The sequence below is a fragment of the Ranitomeya variabilis genome, chromosome 5 (assembly GCF_051348905.1).
Source record: "Ranitomeya variabilis isolate aRanVar5 chromosome 5, aRanVar5.hap1, whole genome shotgun sequence".
Taxonomy (NCBI): domain Eukaryota; kingdom Metazoa; phylum Chordata; class Amphibia; order Anura; family Dendrobatidae; genus Ranitomeya; species Ranitomeya variabilis.
The window spans coordinates 272,855,534-272,873,633 of NC_135236.1; the positions used below are offsets into that span (position 1 = coordinate 272,855,534).

At 45.3% G+C, this 18,100-nt stretch overlaps 1 protein-coding gene across 2 annotated transcripts in view; it reads right to left on the bottom strand.

Moving 5' to 3' along the window:
* Positions 1–683: 683 nt before the first annotated feature.
* NCAPH2 (non-SMC condensin II complex subunit H2) overlaps positions 684–18,100 on the bottom strand; it is a 189,557-nt gene continuing 172,140 nt past the window's right edge. Inside the window, exons 18-21 of one of the 2 annotated variants that reach the window (XM_077264330.1) lie at positions 7,372–7,427; positions 6,538–6,639; positions 3,658–3,807; positions 684–1,820 (exon numbers count right to left, since the gene is read on the bottom strand). In XM_077264330.1, the coding sequence (XP_077120445.1) occupies positions 1,680–1,820; positions 3,658–3,807; positions 6,538–6,639; positions 7,372–7,427 (449 nt within the window). In that variant the 3' untranslated portion in view covers positions 684–1,679. The remainder of the gene's footprint in view (positions 1,821–3,657; positions 3,808–6,537; positions 6,640–7,371; positions 7,428–18,100) is intronic. The other variant, XM_077264331.1, reaches the window with a different exon arrangement.

The window sequence follows — 18,100 nt, forward strand, 5'->3', positions numbered from 1 at the left end:
CCGTAGAGCACGAAACGGCCGTTGTCCGCATCTGACATCATCCCTCCCTGCCTCCGTTTTTTAAGAATGTCCTAATAAAGTGATGTTGAACTCCACTGGGGTAAGTGCGCTCCTTTTCTTTGGATTTTTTTCATTTTGAGTTGATGTTTTTATTGGTACCATTTTTGGGCACATGGCATTTTTTGATCGCTTTTTATTCCGATTTTTGGGAGGCAGTTTCCTGAATTTCTTTTGGGGGGGAGTGTTTACACCGTTCCACGTGTGGTAAAATTGATAAAGCAATTTTATTCTTCGGGTCAATACGATTACAGCGATACCTCATTTATATTTTTTTATGTTTTGGCGCTTTTACACAAAAACTATTTTATAGAAAAAAATTATTTATGCATCGCTTTATTCTGAGAGCTATATTTTTTTAATCTTTCTTCTCATGGAGCTGTATGGTGGCTTGTTTTTTGCAGAACAAGATGACGTTTTCAGCGGTACCATTTTTATTTACATCCATCTTTTTGATCACGTTTTATTGCACTTTTTGTTCGGCGGTATGATAAAGCTTTTTTTTTGCCTCTTTATTAATTTTTTTATGGTGTTCACTCAAGGAGTTAACTAGTAGGGCAGATTTCTAGAGCGCGGCGGTACGGACGCAGCGATACCAAATGCGTACTTTTATTGTTTTTTTATTTACATAAATGGATTTATTGGAAAAAAAAATGTTTTCTTTATTTGGGGATTTTTAAAAAAATATATATATATATTTTTACACATTCTAATTTTTTTTTTTTTTTACTTTATAACATTGTCCCAGGTTGGGACATCACTATATTACATCAGATCGCTGATCTGACACTTTGCACAGCACTGTGTCAGATCAGCGATCTGACAGGCAATGAAAGATGCTTGCTGGCGCCTGCTCTCAGCAGGCGTTCGCACGCCACCTCACTTCAGGACCCCGTGGCCATCTTGGATCCGGGGGTCTCCATGGAGACCATCGCGTTATTCTGAAGGAAGTGAAGTGTGCAGGGAGCCCCCGTCCCTGCGCGATGCCCCTCTATGTCGCTGTCACTACTGACAGCGGCGTCAGAGGGGTGAAATGCCCGCGATCGGTGCTAGCACCGATCGTGGGCATTGCTGCAGGGTGTCAGCTGTCACAGCTGACACCCACACGCGATCGCCGCAGCACTCACCATGAGACTGCGGCGCCGTACTAGTACTGCGGCTGGCATAAATGCAGTTCCTGAAGCGCAGTACTGGTATGGCGCATGTCATGAAGGGGTTAAAAGGGTTCCTATGTGAAGCTATGCTCAAAGTTACCATGTCATAATGAGAGAAGAAAAAAACGATAGTGGGTATATAGATTAATTTTATACATACAAAAATTTAAAAACAGGAATAGTAGACCAAAAGAAACTGTACAAAATATGGGTTAAAAAAGTATGTACAGAATATAAATGTAATAAAAACTTGTTTCTCTAATTAAATGCATTTAAAAGAAAAAAAAAAAAACACTCCTCCATCACTAGAAGACATGGGAAGAATGAGTCCCATTAGGCAATGTAATTGCTTTTTGGGGGGGAGCAGCCACGTCACATGCTGAATTATGCATCACTGTTACAAAAACTAGTAAAACTGATGGACTCTGCTGTAAGAAGGTGCAATAAACTGTTTTTTTTTCTTTACTGTCACTGATCTGAAACAGATGGAGCAGTATACGTCTTAAATCTCTCATGTGCCTTCTGCTGACTGAGAAGACGTAGAGCCATTGTATCCAGTCCTTCATGCAGCTGTGGCTTCTGGGACACCTCCACTGTGTAATCATTGGCCTATTGGAAAAAACAAAAGTCAGTACTGCATTGCTTGTAAATAAATTGTGCCCACGTGCTCCATGCAAATATACAGCAGGGAAGCCAATGGGAATTTTGATTCTCCACAGATTAAGGCTATGTGCACACTTTGCGGGGTCCTCTGCGGGTTCTCCCGCAGCGGATTTGATAAATCTGCAGGGCAAAACCGCTGCGGTTATCCCTGCAGATTTATCGCGGTTTGTTTTGCGGTTTCCGCTGTGGGTTTACTCCTATACTATTGATGCTGCATATGCAGCAATATGCAGCATCAATAGTAATGTTAAAAATAATTAAAAAATGGTTTATACTCACCCTCTGACGTCCCGATCTCCTCGGCGCTGCACGCGGCGGTCTGGTTCCAAAGATGCTGTGCAAGAAGGACCTTCGTGACGTCACGGTCATGTGACCGCGATGTCACGGTCATGTGACCGCAACGTCATCTCAGGCCCTGCTCGCACAGCAACCCTGCGACCGGACGGCCGCGTGCAGCGCTGAGAGGTGAGTATATCATTATTTTTTATTTTAATTCTTTTTTTTTATATGGTTCCCAGGGCCTGGAGGAGAGTCTCCTCTCCTCCACCCCGGGTACCATCTGCACATGATCAGCTTACTTCCCGCATCGTGGGCACAGCCCCATGCGGGAAGTTAGCGGATCAATGCATTCCTATGTGTGCAGAATCGCAGCGATTCTGCACAAAGAAGTGACATGCTGCGGAATGTAAACCGCTGCGTTTCTGCGCGGTTTTTCCCGCAGCATGTGCACAGCGGATTGCGGTTTCCATAAGGTTTCCATGTAAATGTAAATGCAATGGAAACTGCTGCGGACCCGCAGCTGCAGAAACGCTGCGGATCCGCGGTAAAACCCGCAAAGTGTGAACATGGCCTAACAGTCAGTCAACAGATCATGAATAATGGTCAAGGAAAAATAAAAAAAAACAACAGTTCATAGTCTGAACACAAAAAGCCATGTAAAATAATAATGCTGTAAGCTGCTCATAATCTTTATCCTAAAGGTTTAGATAATGTTGTGTACTCCTTGTTTGTATTGCAGTACTACTGATGCACAGAACTACCAAAAATAATTACCGTATTTTCTGGTGTATAAGACGACTGAGCGTGTAAGACGACCCCCAACTTTTCCATATAAAATATGGAGTTTGGGATATACTCGCCGTGTAAGACGGGGGGTCATCTTATACGGCGTGTGCGGTGAGGATGGTTCCCAGGGTCTGGAGGAGAGGAGACTCTCCTTCAAGCCCTGGGATCCAAATTCATGTAATAAAAAAAAAAAAAGAAAAAATATGGATATACATGGATATACTTACCCTCCGACGGCCCCCGGCTCTCAACGGTGCAAGCGGCGGCCTCCGTTCCTAAGGATGCATTGAGCATAGGACCTGCGATGACGTTGCGGTCACGCGACGTCATTGCAGGTCCTTCGCTCAATGCATCCTTAGGTAGGGAGGCCGCCGTTTGCACCACTGAGAGCCAGGGCCGTCTGAGGGTAAGTATATCCATATTTTTTATTTTTATTCTTTTTTTTTTTTTTTACATGAATATGGATCCCAGGGCCTGAAGGAGAGTCTTCTCTCCTCCAGACCCTGGGAACATCCAGGATCGCTCCCTGCACACGCCATATCTGGCGTGTAAGACGACCCCCGACTTTTGAGACGATTTTCAGGGGTTAAAAAGTAGTCTTATACGCCGGAAAATACAGTACTACAAATATTGCGCAGGTCAGCCTGCGGATCTATGCAAGTCCATTAATATCGGGTCACAGCAATATCAAAGAATAAGATCAGCTCTGCTTACTTACCAGTTGTAAAGATGCCAGCATGTATCTGCAAACTTCATAGGGTTGTCTGTTGGCCATTAGACTTGCAAACGATCTCCACTCTCCCACCCCACTAAACTGTGACACTAGACGGTCTCCATAATCATGAATATCGAAGGCTCCTCTGTCTTCCTGCAATGCAATACATAAGAAGGTCTTTTCATTCTAATACTATACCAAAGTCAGTGAAACTGAACTTTATAAGTCACAACGGGGGCCCAATTTCCGTTTTGTCCTTCAAGAACGCCGCAATTTATTTTAACACAGTGTACTGGAAAACGGGAATTCTGACATTGTTTTTATGGTGTATACAGTGGGGAAAAAAGTGTTTAGTCAGCCACCAATTGTGCAAGTTCTCCCACTTAAAAAGATGAGAGAGGCCTGTAATTGACATCATAGGTAGACCACAACTATGAAAGTCAAAATGAGAAAACAAATCCAGAAAATCACCTTGTTTGATTTGGCAAGATTTATTTTCAAATTATGGTGGAAAATAAGTATTTGGTCACTTAAAAACATGCAAGATTTCTGGCTCTCACAGGCCTGTAACTTATTCTTTAACAGGCTCCTCTATCCTGTAGTAATAGCACCTGTTTGAACTTATCAGTGTAAAAGACACCTGTCCACAACTTCAGTCACACTCCAAACTCCACTATGGTGAAGACCAAACAGCTGTCGAAAGACACCAGAAACAAAACTGTATCCCTGCACCAGGCTGAGAAGACTGAATCTGCAATAGGCAAGCAGCTTGATGTGATGAAATCAACTGTGGGAGCAATAATAAGAAAATGGAAGACATACAAGACCACTGATAATTCTCCCTCGATCTGGGGCTCCATGCAAGATCTCACCCTGTGGGGTCAAAAGATCAAAAGAACGGTGAGCAAAAATCCCACGAGAACCACATAGAGGGACCTAGTGAATGAGTTGCATAGAGCTGGGACCACGGTAACAAAGGCTACCATCAGTAACACACTACGCCGCCAGGATCCTGCAGTGCCAGACGTGTCCCCCTGCTTAAGCCAGTACAGGCCTCTCATCTTTTTAAGTGGGAGAACTTGCACAATTGGTGGCTGACTAAATACTTTTTATCCCCCTCTGTATACTATGGTAAAAAATGACCTTGCAATCTGATTCTGCTCATCAGTACGATTACGGAGATACCAAAAAATGTCCAATGCTTTTTTTTTTTTATTTTAGTGGCTGAAAAAAAAAAAAAAAAAAATCAAAATCAAATGCTTCACCCCAAAATTTTTGGGGTAGTGTCCAAGACCGGTTATTTTTTTCTCAAAGTAGCTGTGTGACTACATTTTTCTGCAGGGCAGGACAATTTTTTAAATTTAAGCTATTTTGCGATAGATGAGACGATTCGATTGTCTAATCACAACAATTTGGCATTATTGAATTTTCTTAATTTACCGTGTTTACCGACTGGGTTAATTATATTTTGATTGGTTGGAATCTTCGAAACACTGTGAATCTACATGTGTAAATATATATATATTGTATATACACACACATATATATATATATATATATATATATATATATATATGTGTGTGTGTATGTATGTATATGTGTGTGTGTATGTATGTATATGTGTGTGTGTGTGTGTGTGTGTGTGTGTGTGTGTGTGTGTGTGTGTGTGTGTGTGTGTGTGTGTGTGTGTGTGTGTGTGTGTGTGTGTGTGTGTGTGTGTGTGTGTGTGTGTGTGTGTGTATGTATATATATATATATATATATATATATATATATATATATATATATATATATATATATATATATTTTAATGGGGAAAAAGTGGGGCAATTTTAACTTTAAGGGTGTATTTTTTTATATTTAAAACTTTCTTTCTACTGTACTTGTTAGTCCCCTCAGGGAGGACTTGAGGCTGAGATGGTCTGATCACCTGTGTTACATACAGCAATGCTGTGGCATCGCTGTATAAAGCAGAATTTACGGTCTCCTTTCAATCCCGGTCACTGGCAGGGTTTCAAAGGAGCTCTGTAATGACAAACACAGAGGTCTTCTACAGACTCCTGGCTGTCACAACAATTCATTGACCCGTGATCACATCAAGAGCCCACCGATGAGCGTATGGAGTGAGGCACCCCTATGCAGGCACGTGTTAAATGCCGCTGTCAGAGTTACAGAGGCATTTAACAGGCTAACATTGTTACAGGCAAATCCAGTGAGCCTGCTCCATACACCAACTTCCTGTTCAACTGTACATGTACGGCGCATGTCATGAATGAGGTAAAACTGGTTGTCAGGTTTTGATTACAGGGGTGAAAATCTGGAACCAGTAGGTGATCAGTTTTTATTGTGAGGGTAAGCGTTTTTAGCATTCAATTTTTTCCATCAGCTTACCCTATGTAAAGACAGTAAAATCACTGTTACTCCCCTGCGCCATCTCTGCATTACAGGCTGCAATGGTGAAGTCTTGACTACAGTAGGATCACTGCTGAGCCCAGAGATTGGCCGTAGCACTCATGTGCACTGTAATTGTGACTTCGCCGCTGAATCCTGTAAAGGAGCAATGATGGAGAGACAGCGCTGGAGCAGGGGAAGAGAGTAACATGGATGTTACCATTTTTCACATCAGGTGAGCTGGTAGGTTGAAGAAATTAGAATGTTAATTGATTACACTGGATTAAGACACGTCCTTCAGAGGTAAAGCAGTTCTCCACTGGGCCCATTAGATGATGGTCCAAGTGAAGGATCCAATCTATGATTTCTAGATTAAATCGTGTATATGGAAATTGAGATGGGTGCTCGGCTTTAATTACATTGTTAAAAACAAATTCAAATTCAATGCTGAAGTTGACTCGCGTTTGCATTAAGAGCCTATTCTTCATATACCTGTTCTTGAAGTTGTGGTCCCATTTTATCCTCCCACTCTCGCACACGCAAGGAGAGTACCGTTTCTTGTGCATACTTCTGAGAATTTGCAATAAATAAATCCTAAAATTATGGAATAAAATAGAATCACTTTGTATTCTAAGTAACATATAAATGTCATCCAAGAAATTGTATAAATAAAAAAATCCCATAATGAAAAGCATCCTTACACTAAAAAACAGGGCTCATAGTATTATTCAGCCTTTTAAAACATGGCTTACCACAAAATAGCCTATCCATATTTTATCAGAGGAGGCTTTAAGATCAAAACCCACCACTGATCAGATGTTTGAAATGGCATGGTGCAAGTGAGAGCGTTTCAGTTTTTATAAATGTCAATAGGCAGCCTGTTCTGTACTTTTCACAGTGCGAAACAAGTTATTGCAGTATCGTCCTTTCACGTCAGTGGGACTGCTGCAGATTCTTGTATTGCACGATGCAGACAAGTAGTCTGCAAGTTGCAGTAAACAATGAAGAAGCAGCCTCTTCAATCAGCTAATTGGAGGGGATGCTCCCAACAGCTTGAAAATGATAGAGTCTCATTAGAAGGCTGGATAATTCCTTTAAGAAATTTATCTATAAAGCCCACATTTTATCTAAATACTGGGCTAAAGGAATCGGCGTTGCTAAAAGTGGACCTATGTATGTAAAATAGACTTTTATGCAACATATGATCCTTACATTTTAACTTCTCAAATGTCCAGAAATTACAGGTATAAAAAAAAAGCCACTGGCCTTCAGAGAAATTATAATTTGTGTCCACCTGAACAGAATTTGATGAAGTATTGCACTTACAACATTTCTTCTCACAAGGTCTTCATATGTCAGTTGGTCATTGAGGTACAACGGATCTGCAAAGAAGAAAGTATCTTTTAAAGCCTTTCGGCAAGAATAAGCAAGTCTAAAATCAAACAAGCACATAACTAATGATAAGAGAACATGCTGAGATAAGGTGTTATCCGATCACGCTCGTATGCTACCCCAGTATCTTCGGCATGCTCGAAAAATATGTTCCGAGTCCTCGCAGCTGCATTTCTCACGGCTGTTCGACAGCCCCAACACATGCAGGGATTGCCTAAGCACTGCAGTGTATAGAGAAAATTATGAACGCTAGCTACAGGCTGGCTTTCACAGGAGGATCGTCATGACAAGCATGGAGATTTTTAACAGAATTTCAGCTGTCATAGCAACCCATTGGTGCCCCACAATCATGTCACAGAGTGATGAGCCCACCCAGCGGGATCTAATAGGTCATTAGCCGTGAAAAACACACAATGGCTTATTAAATCAGCCATCATCTGCCGGTGTGCAAGTCCACATAAACAGCAGGGACAAGATATATGACTTGTATGTTTGTCATGTCATGAAGGGGTTAAATGTTATTGTCCTGTATTATAAAACAGATGACAATAATGAAGCACTATATCTAAAAACAAAACAAAAACTGCAGCAATTAACTGAATATCCAAACAAGAAAACTACATTTACAGCTCTTTAACCCCTTCACCCCGAAGGCCGTTTTCACCTTCCTAACCAGGCCATTTTTTTCAATTCTGACCACTGTCACTTTATGAGGTCAAAACTCTGGAACGCTTCAACAGATCCCACTGATTCAGAGTCTGATTTCTCGTAACATATTGTACTTTACGATAGTGGTACAATTTCTTTGATATGACTGGAAATTTGGCGAAAATTTTGAAAACGTAGCAATTTTTGAACTTTCAATTTTTATGCCCTTAACCCCTTACCGACATCAGGTGTAATAGTACGCCGATGTCAGTCTCCCTCCCTTTCATGTGGGCTTCAGCGTTGAGCCCACTTCTTTCCCGGGACATGTCAGCTGTTTTGAACAGATAACATGTACCCACAATAGCCACGGGTGGAATCGCGATCCACCCGTGGCTAATAACCACTTAAATGCCGCTGTCCAGCTGACCACAGCATTTAAATCACGCTTGCGGCCATAGGGCCGAAAACACGCACATTGGTGTCCCCGTCACATGATCGCCGGTCACCGGTGTGTTGGCATGACAACCTGAGGTCTCCTGGAGACCTCTATGGTTGTCAGTGCTGGCTTGCTGTGAGCGCCACCCACTGGTCGGTGGTCATCGCAAGTGAGTAAGGCTATGTGCACACGTTGCAGATTTGGGTGCAGAATTTTCTGCACAAAATCAGCATCTCCTGGCAGAAAACGCAGGTGCATATTTGCTGCGTTTTTCTTGCAGATTTTGTGCGTTTTGTTGCGGATTTGCTGGGGATTTCATGCGTTTTTTTACCCCTGCGGATTTCTATAATGGAAGGGTGCAGAAACGCTGCAGATCCGCAGAAAAGAAGTGACATGTTCCTTCTTTCAAGGGAACCTGTCACCCCCAAAATCGTAGATGAGCTAAGCCCACTGGCATCAGGGGCTTACCTACAGCATTCTTGAATGCTGTAGATAAGCCCCCGATGTATTCTGAAAGATGAGAAAAAGAGGTTAGATTATACTCACCCAGGGGCGGTCCCGGCGCCTCCCATCTTCTTATGATGACGTCCTCTTCTTGTCTTCACGCTGCGGCTCCAGCGCAGGCGTACTTTGTCTTCCCTGTTGAGGGCAGAGCAAAGTGCTGCAGTGCGCAGGCGCCGGGAAAGGCCAGAGAGGCCCAACACCTGCGCACTGCAGTACTATGCTCTGCCCTCCACAGGACAGACAAAGTACGCCTGCGCCAGAGCTGCGGCGTGAAGACAAGAAGAGGACATCATCGTAAGAAAATGGGAGGCCCCGGACCACGATGCCCACCTCAGCGGGACCACCCCTGGGTGAGTATAATCTAACCTCTTTTTCTCATCTTTTAGGATGCATCAGGGGCTTATCTACAGCATTACAGAATGCTGTAGATAAGCCCCTGATGCCGGTGGGCTTAGCTCATCTACGATTTTGGGGGTGACCGGTTCCCTTTCAATCCGCTGCGTTTTCCGGGCGAAATTTTCCACACCATTAGAATAGCATTTTTTTTTTCCTATTGATTTACATTGTACTGTAAATCACTTTGCGGATCTGCAGCGTTTCTGCGTGGAAAAAAACCCTGCGGATCCGCAGTAAATCCGCAACGTGTGCACATAACCTAAATCTGCTATACAGAGGAGATCTGAACATCGCCTCTATGTAGCAGAGCCGATCGTCCTATGGCAGCTTCTAGCTGGAGACTGAAGCATGCCAAAAGTAAAAAAAAAAAAAAAAAAAAGTTTTTAAAACTATCAGATATGTAGGTGGGTGATTTAAACTTTTATATTTTTTTCATATTTTAAAACTTTTTGGTTTTTTTTAACTTTTGCCATGCTTCAATAGCCTCCATGGGAGGCTAGAAGCTGACAACTCGATCGGCTCTGCTACATAGGTGCGAAGCATAGATCGCTCCTACTGTATGTAGGAGAATTACAGCATTGCTATGAGCGCCGACCACAGGATGGCGCTCATAGCAATCCGGCATCAACAACCATAGAGGTCTCAAGGAGACGTCTCGTTGTTATGTCGGCGCATCGCTGACCCCCGATCACGTGACGGGGGGGTCAGCGATGCGCTCATTTCCGGCCCGATGGCCGGAAGTGCTAAATGCCACTGTCAGCGTTTGACAGCGGCATTCAACTAGTTAATAGCGGCGGGTGGATTTCGATTCCATCCGCCGCTATTGCAGGCACATGTCAGCTGTTCAAAACAGCTGACATGTTCCGGCTTTGATGCGGGCTCACCGCCGAAGCCCGCATCAAAGGAAGAGATGCGACCTCTGCAGTACTAGTACAGCGGAGGTCGGTAAGGGGTTAAAAATGCAACAACAGGCAGTATCTGCACCATAATGGTATAATTGAAAACGTCAGCTCAGCACGCAAAAAATAAGCTCTCATCCAAACAGAAATCACGAAAAATGGAGACGCTGCGGGTATCGATAAATGGCATATTTTTGTTTTACCAAAAGTTTGGAATTTTATTTTCACCACTTAGATAAAAAAGAGCGTACTGCATGTTGCACGTACTGCATGTTGCACGTACTGACGTACTGCATGTTGCACTTACAGTATGTTGTATGTTATATGTACTGTATGTGTGTTTTTTTCTTTTTACATTCAACACATTAGCCGGATGATTTAGAATGTAAGCCCGTTAGGGCAGGGTCCTCTGCATTCTGTTTGTCTGTCATTGTTAGTTTTGTTTACTGTAAGTGATATTTGTATTTTGATGTAACCCCTTCTCATGTACAGCACCATGGAATAAATGGTGCTATATAAACGGTCCCATCATAGGGTAATGTGTCAATCACTATCGCAGGCATAGCCCCATGGGACTTGTAGTCCCATCGGACGATGCCTACACACACAACCCTCCGCACATACCCGGACAGCACCGCACCCCCCACCCCAACGGCCATGCAGATGCCCCAACAGACCCTTGGACAGCCCGCAGACCCCGCCCGCACACACATACACGCACCCAGTTACCGCCCACACACTTCCCTCCTCCTGAACTGCAGCGTTTCTCGCACCCATATCCGCAGCAAAACTGCAGATCTTTTTTAAATCTGCGGTTTTGCTGCGGATGTGCCGGACTCCGTGCAATTCTATGGGTGCAGAAACGCTGCAGTTCCGCACAAAAGTAGTGACATGCTGCGGGAAAAAAAAGCTGCGTTTCGGTGCGGATTTTTCTGCAGCATGTGCACATCAAGTCTGCAGTTCCCATAGACTTATATTGGTTGTGCACCACACTGCGGATCCGCAATCAAATCTGCAACGTGTGCACACAGCCTAAGGGTTAAAAGTTGACCAGCGATTTTTCATTTCTTCAACAAATTTTACAAAACCATTTTTTTTTTTAGGGACCACCTCACATTTGAAGTCACTTTGAGGGGTCTACAGTATATGACAGAAAAGTGACCCCATACTAAAAACTGCACCCCCTCAAGGTACTCAAAACCACAATCAAGAAGTCTATTAACCCTTCAGGAGCTTCACAAGAGCTGAAGCAACATGGAAGGAAAAAAATGAACATTTAACTTTAGTCACAATAATCTTTCAGCAATAATTTTTTTTTTATTTTCACAAGGGTAAAAAGAGAAAATGGACCACAAAAGATGTTTCTCACAATTTCTCCTGAGTACGCTGATACCCCATATGTGGGGGAAAACCACTGTTTAGGTGCACGGCAGGGCTCGGAAGGGAAGGAGCACCTTTTAACGTTATGAACGCAAAACTGTCTGGAATTGAGAGCGGACGCCATGTCACGCTTGAAGAGCCTCTGATGTGCCTAAACATTGGAAAATTCTCACAAATGACCCCATTTTTGAAACTAGACCCATCAAGGAACTTATCTAGCTGTGTGGTGTGCACTTTGAACAACCAGGTGCTTCACAGAAATTTATAATGTAGAGGCGTGAAAATAAAATAAAAAAAATCTAATTTTTTCCCCAAAAATGATCTTTTATTAACACTTGTTTTTATTTTCATAAGGGTAAAAGGAGAAAGTGGACAGCTAAAGTTGTTGTGCAATTCTCCTGGGTACGCCAAAACCCCATATGTGGGGGGGGGGGGGGAAACCACTGTTTGGGTGCATGGCAGGGCTCAGAAGGAAAGGAGTGATGTTTTGGATTGCAGACTTTGATGGAATGGTATGCGGACGTCATGTCACGTTTGCAGAGCCCCTGATGTGCCTAAACAGTGGAAATCCTCCACAAGTGACCCCATTTTAGAAACTACACCCCTGAAGGAATTTATCTAGAGGCATAGTTTTATAGTATTGATTAGAACGCTTTTGGTTTTACTGGTGTATGAATTTGTAATGTGGTGTTATGTGTAAGTTGTGTGGAGTATATCAGATTATGAAAGTGTGTTGTGTTTTAGAATGGTACGACAGCAATCAGCCATACATGAGGTATCTGGGTCTGGGCCAGCATTTACAGCTTTGAATTGAATGTCAAAGTAAGACTAGTTGCTTGAGGGATCGGTGTAGGCCTGTTGTGCTGGAGCACTGACCACATTCAACAGCTCAACCTGCTTTCTTAGACCTGTCCCGGCGCATAGAGTACTTTGCTCTGCCCTCAACAGGGCAGACAAAGTACACCTGCGCCGCAGCCACGGCGTGAAGACCAGAAGAGGACGTCATGGAATTAAGATGGGAGGTCCCGGACTGGACCTGAGACACCCATCGGACCCGGACCGCAGCGGGACCGCCCCTGGGTGAATATAATCTAACCTCTTTTTCTCCTCTTTTAGGTAACATCGGGGGCTTATCTACAGCATTACAGAATGTTCCCTTTAACAAAAAGTAAACTTGATCTCAGAGATCATAAACAATAAATAACAGTCAGTGCGGGAAGCTGACGGCGAGGGACGTGACACCGGAATGTGAGCATGTACTGTTTGTTTTTTTTTACATTTACGATGGTAACCAGGGTAAACATCGGCCCTGCGCTTAGTAACCCGATGTTTACCCTGGTTACCCGGGGACTTCGGCATCGTTGGTCGCTGGAGAGCTGTCTGTGTGACAGCTCCCCAGCGACCACACAACGACTTACCAACGATCACGGCCAGGTCGTATCGCTGGTCGTGATCGTCGGTAAATCGTTTAGTGTGAAGGTACCTTTAGGCCGGGTTCACATTAGCGTTTAAGTCCACAGCGTGGTGCTGCAGACTTCTTTCCTTAGCTCCGCCTAAGAATTTATGCTCCAAACAATTTCAAACCGAGATCTCTCCTACTGTATCACATTAGCAACAGAAGAAAGTATTTTAGTGTGGAATAACTTATACACCTATATACCCTAGAAGATATGCTCCAAACAATTGAAAACTCATTTTTTTTACTGTGCAACAGCTCTGCACACAGAACAATTTCACCGCCACTAAATGACAGCAGCAGTGCAGCAGTGCAGAAAGATGAATTTCATAGCCACTAAATGACAGGGTGAGATATGGCGTGCTGAATTACGTTAGCAACTGCAGAACAGGGATTTGTGTGTACTCACTGTAAAATCCATTTTTTTCCGAGCCACTCACTGGGGGACACAGGACCGTGGGTGTATGCTGCTGCCACTAGGAGGCTGACACTAAGTGAATATAGAAAAGTTAGCTCCTCCTCTGCAGTATACACCTACCACTGGCTCCAGCCCAAACCAGTTCATGCTTAGTGTCTAAGGCTAAGTTCACATTAAAGCAGCCCGTTCAACACATGCATTAAACGGGCTGCGTTAACGCAAGTGCCGAAATGTGATCGCGCTAGTGCGGATAGAGCTAGCAGATGCTCCCTCTGCGCTAGCGGTGACGGACCCGAAAACGCTGCAGCCCCCGTCCCAGGGTCCGTCACTCAATGACGGCACATCGTGTCCGAAATAGGGCTTAATGGCAGCGTTAACGGACTGCCTATAACGTAATGTGAACACAGCCTGAGAGGCACATGGGTCTGGTCTTCAGACTACGATTTTTTATTTCGAAATTATTCTATTTTTTACCTTTTACTATTTTTTTCCATGGATTAAAGGGGCAATGGATCCCTTCTAAGTTCAGATCTCACCAAACCAACAGGCGGGAACGTGGAGTGTCACCTCCACGTAACCCCCCCCCCCCCCTGCACCGTTCAAGCCATGCCTGAGCTTCTTTAGGGGCGACTGTTCCCTTCAGGGTTCCGATCTCTGTTTCTCCTTCGCCTCAATGTATTTTGTATCCAGAGGACCCAAGGTTCCTGACCCATTCATCGAGAACAACAGAGTCGGGCTAGACAAAACAAAAGTAGGCGACTGCATACTTTGCTGGTGTCGACCGAATAATCCAACATGGACTTTGAGGCGGGTAATCCCTTCCTGTGACTCTTAGGAAGCACAGGAAGGACGCCGTCCGCGAGACGTACCTTCTAAGAGCCCTCACCCCATCCAGAGTGTGAAGAGCCCTCTCAATATGATGCATCTGTGCTGGGCAAAACAAGGGCATGGAACAATGTCTTCCTTAAGGTGGAAAGAGGAGACCACATTGGCCAAGACAGACGGGGATGGCCTGAGAACCGCCTAGTCCTGGTGAAAAATTAGGAAAGGGGTTGACAGGACAGGCGTTTAACTCCGAGACCCTGCTGATTGACGTCAAGAAAAAAATTACTTCTCAAGAAAAAGGTCAACGATCCGTCCTGCAACGGTTGGAAAAGAGTCTCCTGAAGAACACCCAGGACCAGGTTAAGGTCCCAAACATCCTAAGGCATTCTATAGAGGGGAACCATGTGAGAGACCCCCTGAATGAAAGTCCTCATTTGCAGATTGGAAGCAATCCTGCCTGGAACAAAACCGGTAAGGCTGGGATCTGACCTTTGAGGGAGCTAAGCGCCAGGCCAGAATCCAGACCGGTCTGGTGGAACTCTCAAATGGTAGGATTGGAGAAGACAAGAGGCGTACGTCCGCGGCCTCTGCGAAAACGGTTTTCCAAGTGCGGTGATAGATGCGAACTGACGCAGGCTTCCGGACGCTAATCTTGGTAGAAATCACCTGTTGGAAGAATACAGCCTGGGTTAGGACCCAGGATCCAACGGCTAAGCCATTAAACACGGGGCCCCCTGAGTTCTGGTGGCAAAATGGGCTCTAGGAGAGCAGATCTGGTCGATCCAGCAGTCGCCAGAGAACGTCAGCGATGAATTGCACTAACATCGTGTACCACGCCCCGTGTGGTCAATCCAGAGGGACTAGGATCCCTGGGACCCCTTCTGCTTTGATCTTCCCGATGACCCACGGAAGTAACGGAAGCGGGGGAAATAAGTATGGAAGACGAAACTGACGCCACAGAAGAACCAGTGCATCCGCTCCAATGGATTCCGGATCTAGAGACCGAGCTATGTACTCCGGTACCTTGGTGCATACACTTGAAGCCATCAGACCCCCGTCCGGGGTCCCTCGGCGAAGACAGATCTGCTGAAAGATCTCCGGATGAAGTGTCCACTCTCCCGAGGCGAGACCCTGACGGCTGAGGAAGTCTGCCGCCTAGTTTCCCATGCCTGGGGTGTGAACTCATGGGATGACCGAATGGCTCCTCCCCGTCCAGTGGAGAATGTGAACCACCTCACGCATTGCCACCCTGCTGCGAGTGCCCCATGATGGTTGGTGTATGCCACAGTCATGGCGTTGTACGATTGAATTGGGATGGGGAAACCCGCCAGGAGATGATGGAACCACCCTAGGGATCACCCGAATCTCCAGGACGTTGATCAAGAGGCACGACTCCCGAGTGGATCAGCGCCCCTGGGCAGTGTGGTGTTGAAAGACCGCTCCCCAGCCGAGAAGACTGGCGTCGGTAGTTACCACCACCAGCCATTGAACCAGGAGAAGGGATTTCCCCTGGTTGAAGGAAGATCTGAACGTCCACCCCCGAGTGCCTGCTTGACCCGCGGGGACAAGCGGCCCAGCCGGTCAAGAGGATACAAAAATAAGCATCCTGAATATCGATGGATGCTAGGAACTCCCCCTTCCCCATCGAGAGGATGACCGAGCGGAAAGACTCCATCCTGAAGTGTCGGATCTTGACAAACTCGTTTAGAAGTTTCAAGTCCAGGATAGGACGTACCATTCAGGCCTTCTTTGGAACCACAAATAGGTTTGAGTAGACCCCCTCGAACCTCTAGTCTCCTGGGACCGGAATAATGACCCCGTGGTGGCGTAACAAATCGAAGGCTCGGTAAAAGGATCGTGCCCCCGCCTCTGTTTGGGGGGACGAGAGGGGAAGAACCTTTCCGGAAGACGAGAAGAAAATTATATTTTGCATCCGGCTCACACCAGGTCCCTGACCCATTCTTCGAGAACGACAGAGAGCCAGGCCTGACTAAACCAAAGTAGGCAACAGCCTACTTGCTGGTGTCGACTGGAAAATGCCAGGAGTCATTGCGCCAAAAATCTATGGGACCTAGAGCCCTAGATCTGGCTGTATGGGAAGGCTCTTCCACGACTGGTTGGGTCTATTTGAAACCTGGGGACCGCTGTCCCTACGTGGAGAGCATCCCGATCTGGAAGAGGCAGTCACAGTAGACCAGCCCAGATTGCTGTGAAAGGACTGGAAATAAGTCTGTTGCTGATGCCGAAACAGCCGCCTGGACTTTTACTGGAGAAGGAATCTACTTTTCCCACCTGTGGCATCAGAGATAAGCTGATCCAGCTTCTGTCCAAATAAACAACCGCTCTGGTAAGGCAGAGACGTAAAGGAAGCAGAGTCATTCAGAGTCAGAGCCATTCCCTGAGTCACAATGCTCGTCTAATGGAGATGGCGTGTGCAGCCGCAATACCGGCACCGTTAGCTGCTTCCGGGGAAGCGTGCACCAAATAATCCCTGGCTAGGGAGATCTGGTTTGCCAGCTCCGCTGCCTCCAGGAGAAGGTCACTATCCTGAATGGTTCTGCACAGAGTATCAGCCCAAGAGACCATAGCCTTAGCTACCCACATTGCAGTGAAAGAGGGAGAGGAGAGTGCCGCATCTGACGCTCCAAAACCTGAATCGACAAATTTTCTATCTGACGGTACGTGGGATCTTTAATGGAAGAACCATTTGGCCAGGATAGGAGGGTTTTGATGGACAGACGCGATAACGGAGGATCAACCGGAGGAGACTCGGACCCTTCCTTCCGTAGATCCAAAGAAAATAGATATCTTGCTTTAAGCGGTTTCTCCACGCGAAGCGTTTTTCCCGGTCACTCCCTGTGCTGCCGAAGTCTGATTGACGGCCTCAATGAGGCTATCCACTGTCACTGGATAATCCAGAGAATCGAGGTCAAGTGGAATATCGGACTTGGACTCGAGTCCTGGTTTCTACGAACCCTGGGTGAGGGGGAAACGGAGCGCACGGCTACCAAGGCTCGAGAGGGCCCGGGAGACGAGCTATGGAGCAGTTTCCTAGATGCCTGTTTTTTTTTTTTCTGATTGAGATCGGCCCCTGCTGGACAGCGGCTCCTATGAGGTAGAGGTGCCTTTTAAGAATGAAAAAGAGAAAAAAATAGGGAGCTTAAAACTTAATTAATACAACGATTAAAATCCACAACACAATATTTAAAATCAGATACCCAAACAATTAGAATATGCACAACCAGAATAGGGGAGCCGATTGTGGGCAAAGAAACTGCCAGTACCACTAGCAATATTATTACGATTCAGACATACACAATTGTTTAAATAGATCAATACCACTGATGAACCTGTGAATTTTGTCTAAATGGTCAAAGAGTCCATAGAAAAGAAGGAAAATCAGAACAATCTCACTTATCCGGTTGGAGATGCCACCTTCAAAATAGTACCCTCCTAAATTTCAATGAATAGGAACCATTGAAACCATCACTTGGTATTCAATGAGCCATTCCTAGATGGGACCGCCTCCCTTATCGGCGGATAATGTGGCCGCAGAGGGTCCAGGAAGTCTCATCAAGTGCGAGACACGGTAGGTAGTGACAGCGCTATTATCCCATGGAAGCGACTGGCGAAGAAAGAGGGCCGTTGAGATTTGCAGGAGGAAGTATCGAAGGGAACGAGAAGCGCCAAGAGGAGGGCAG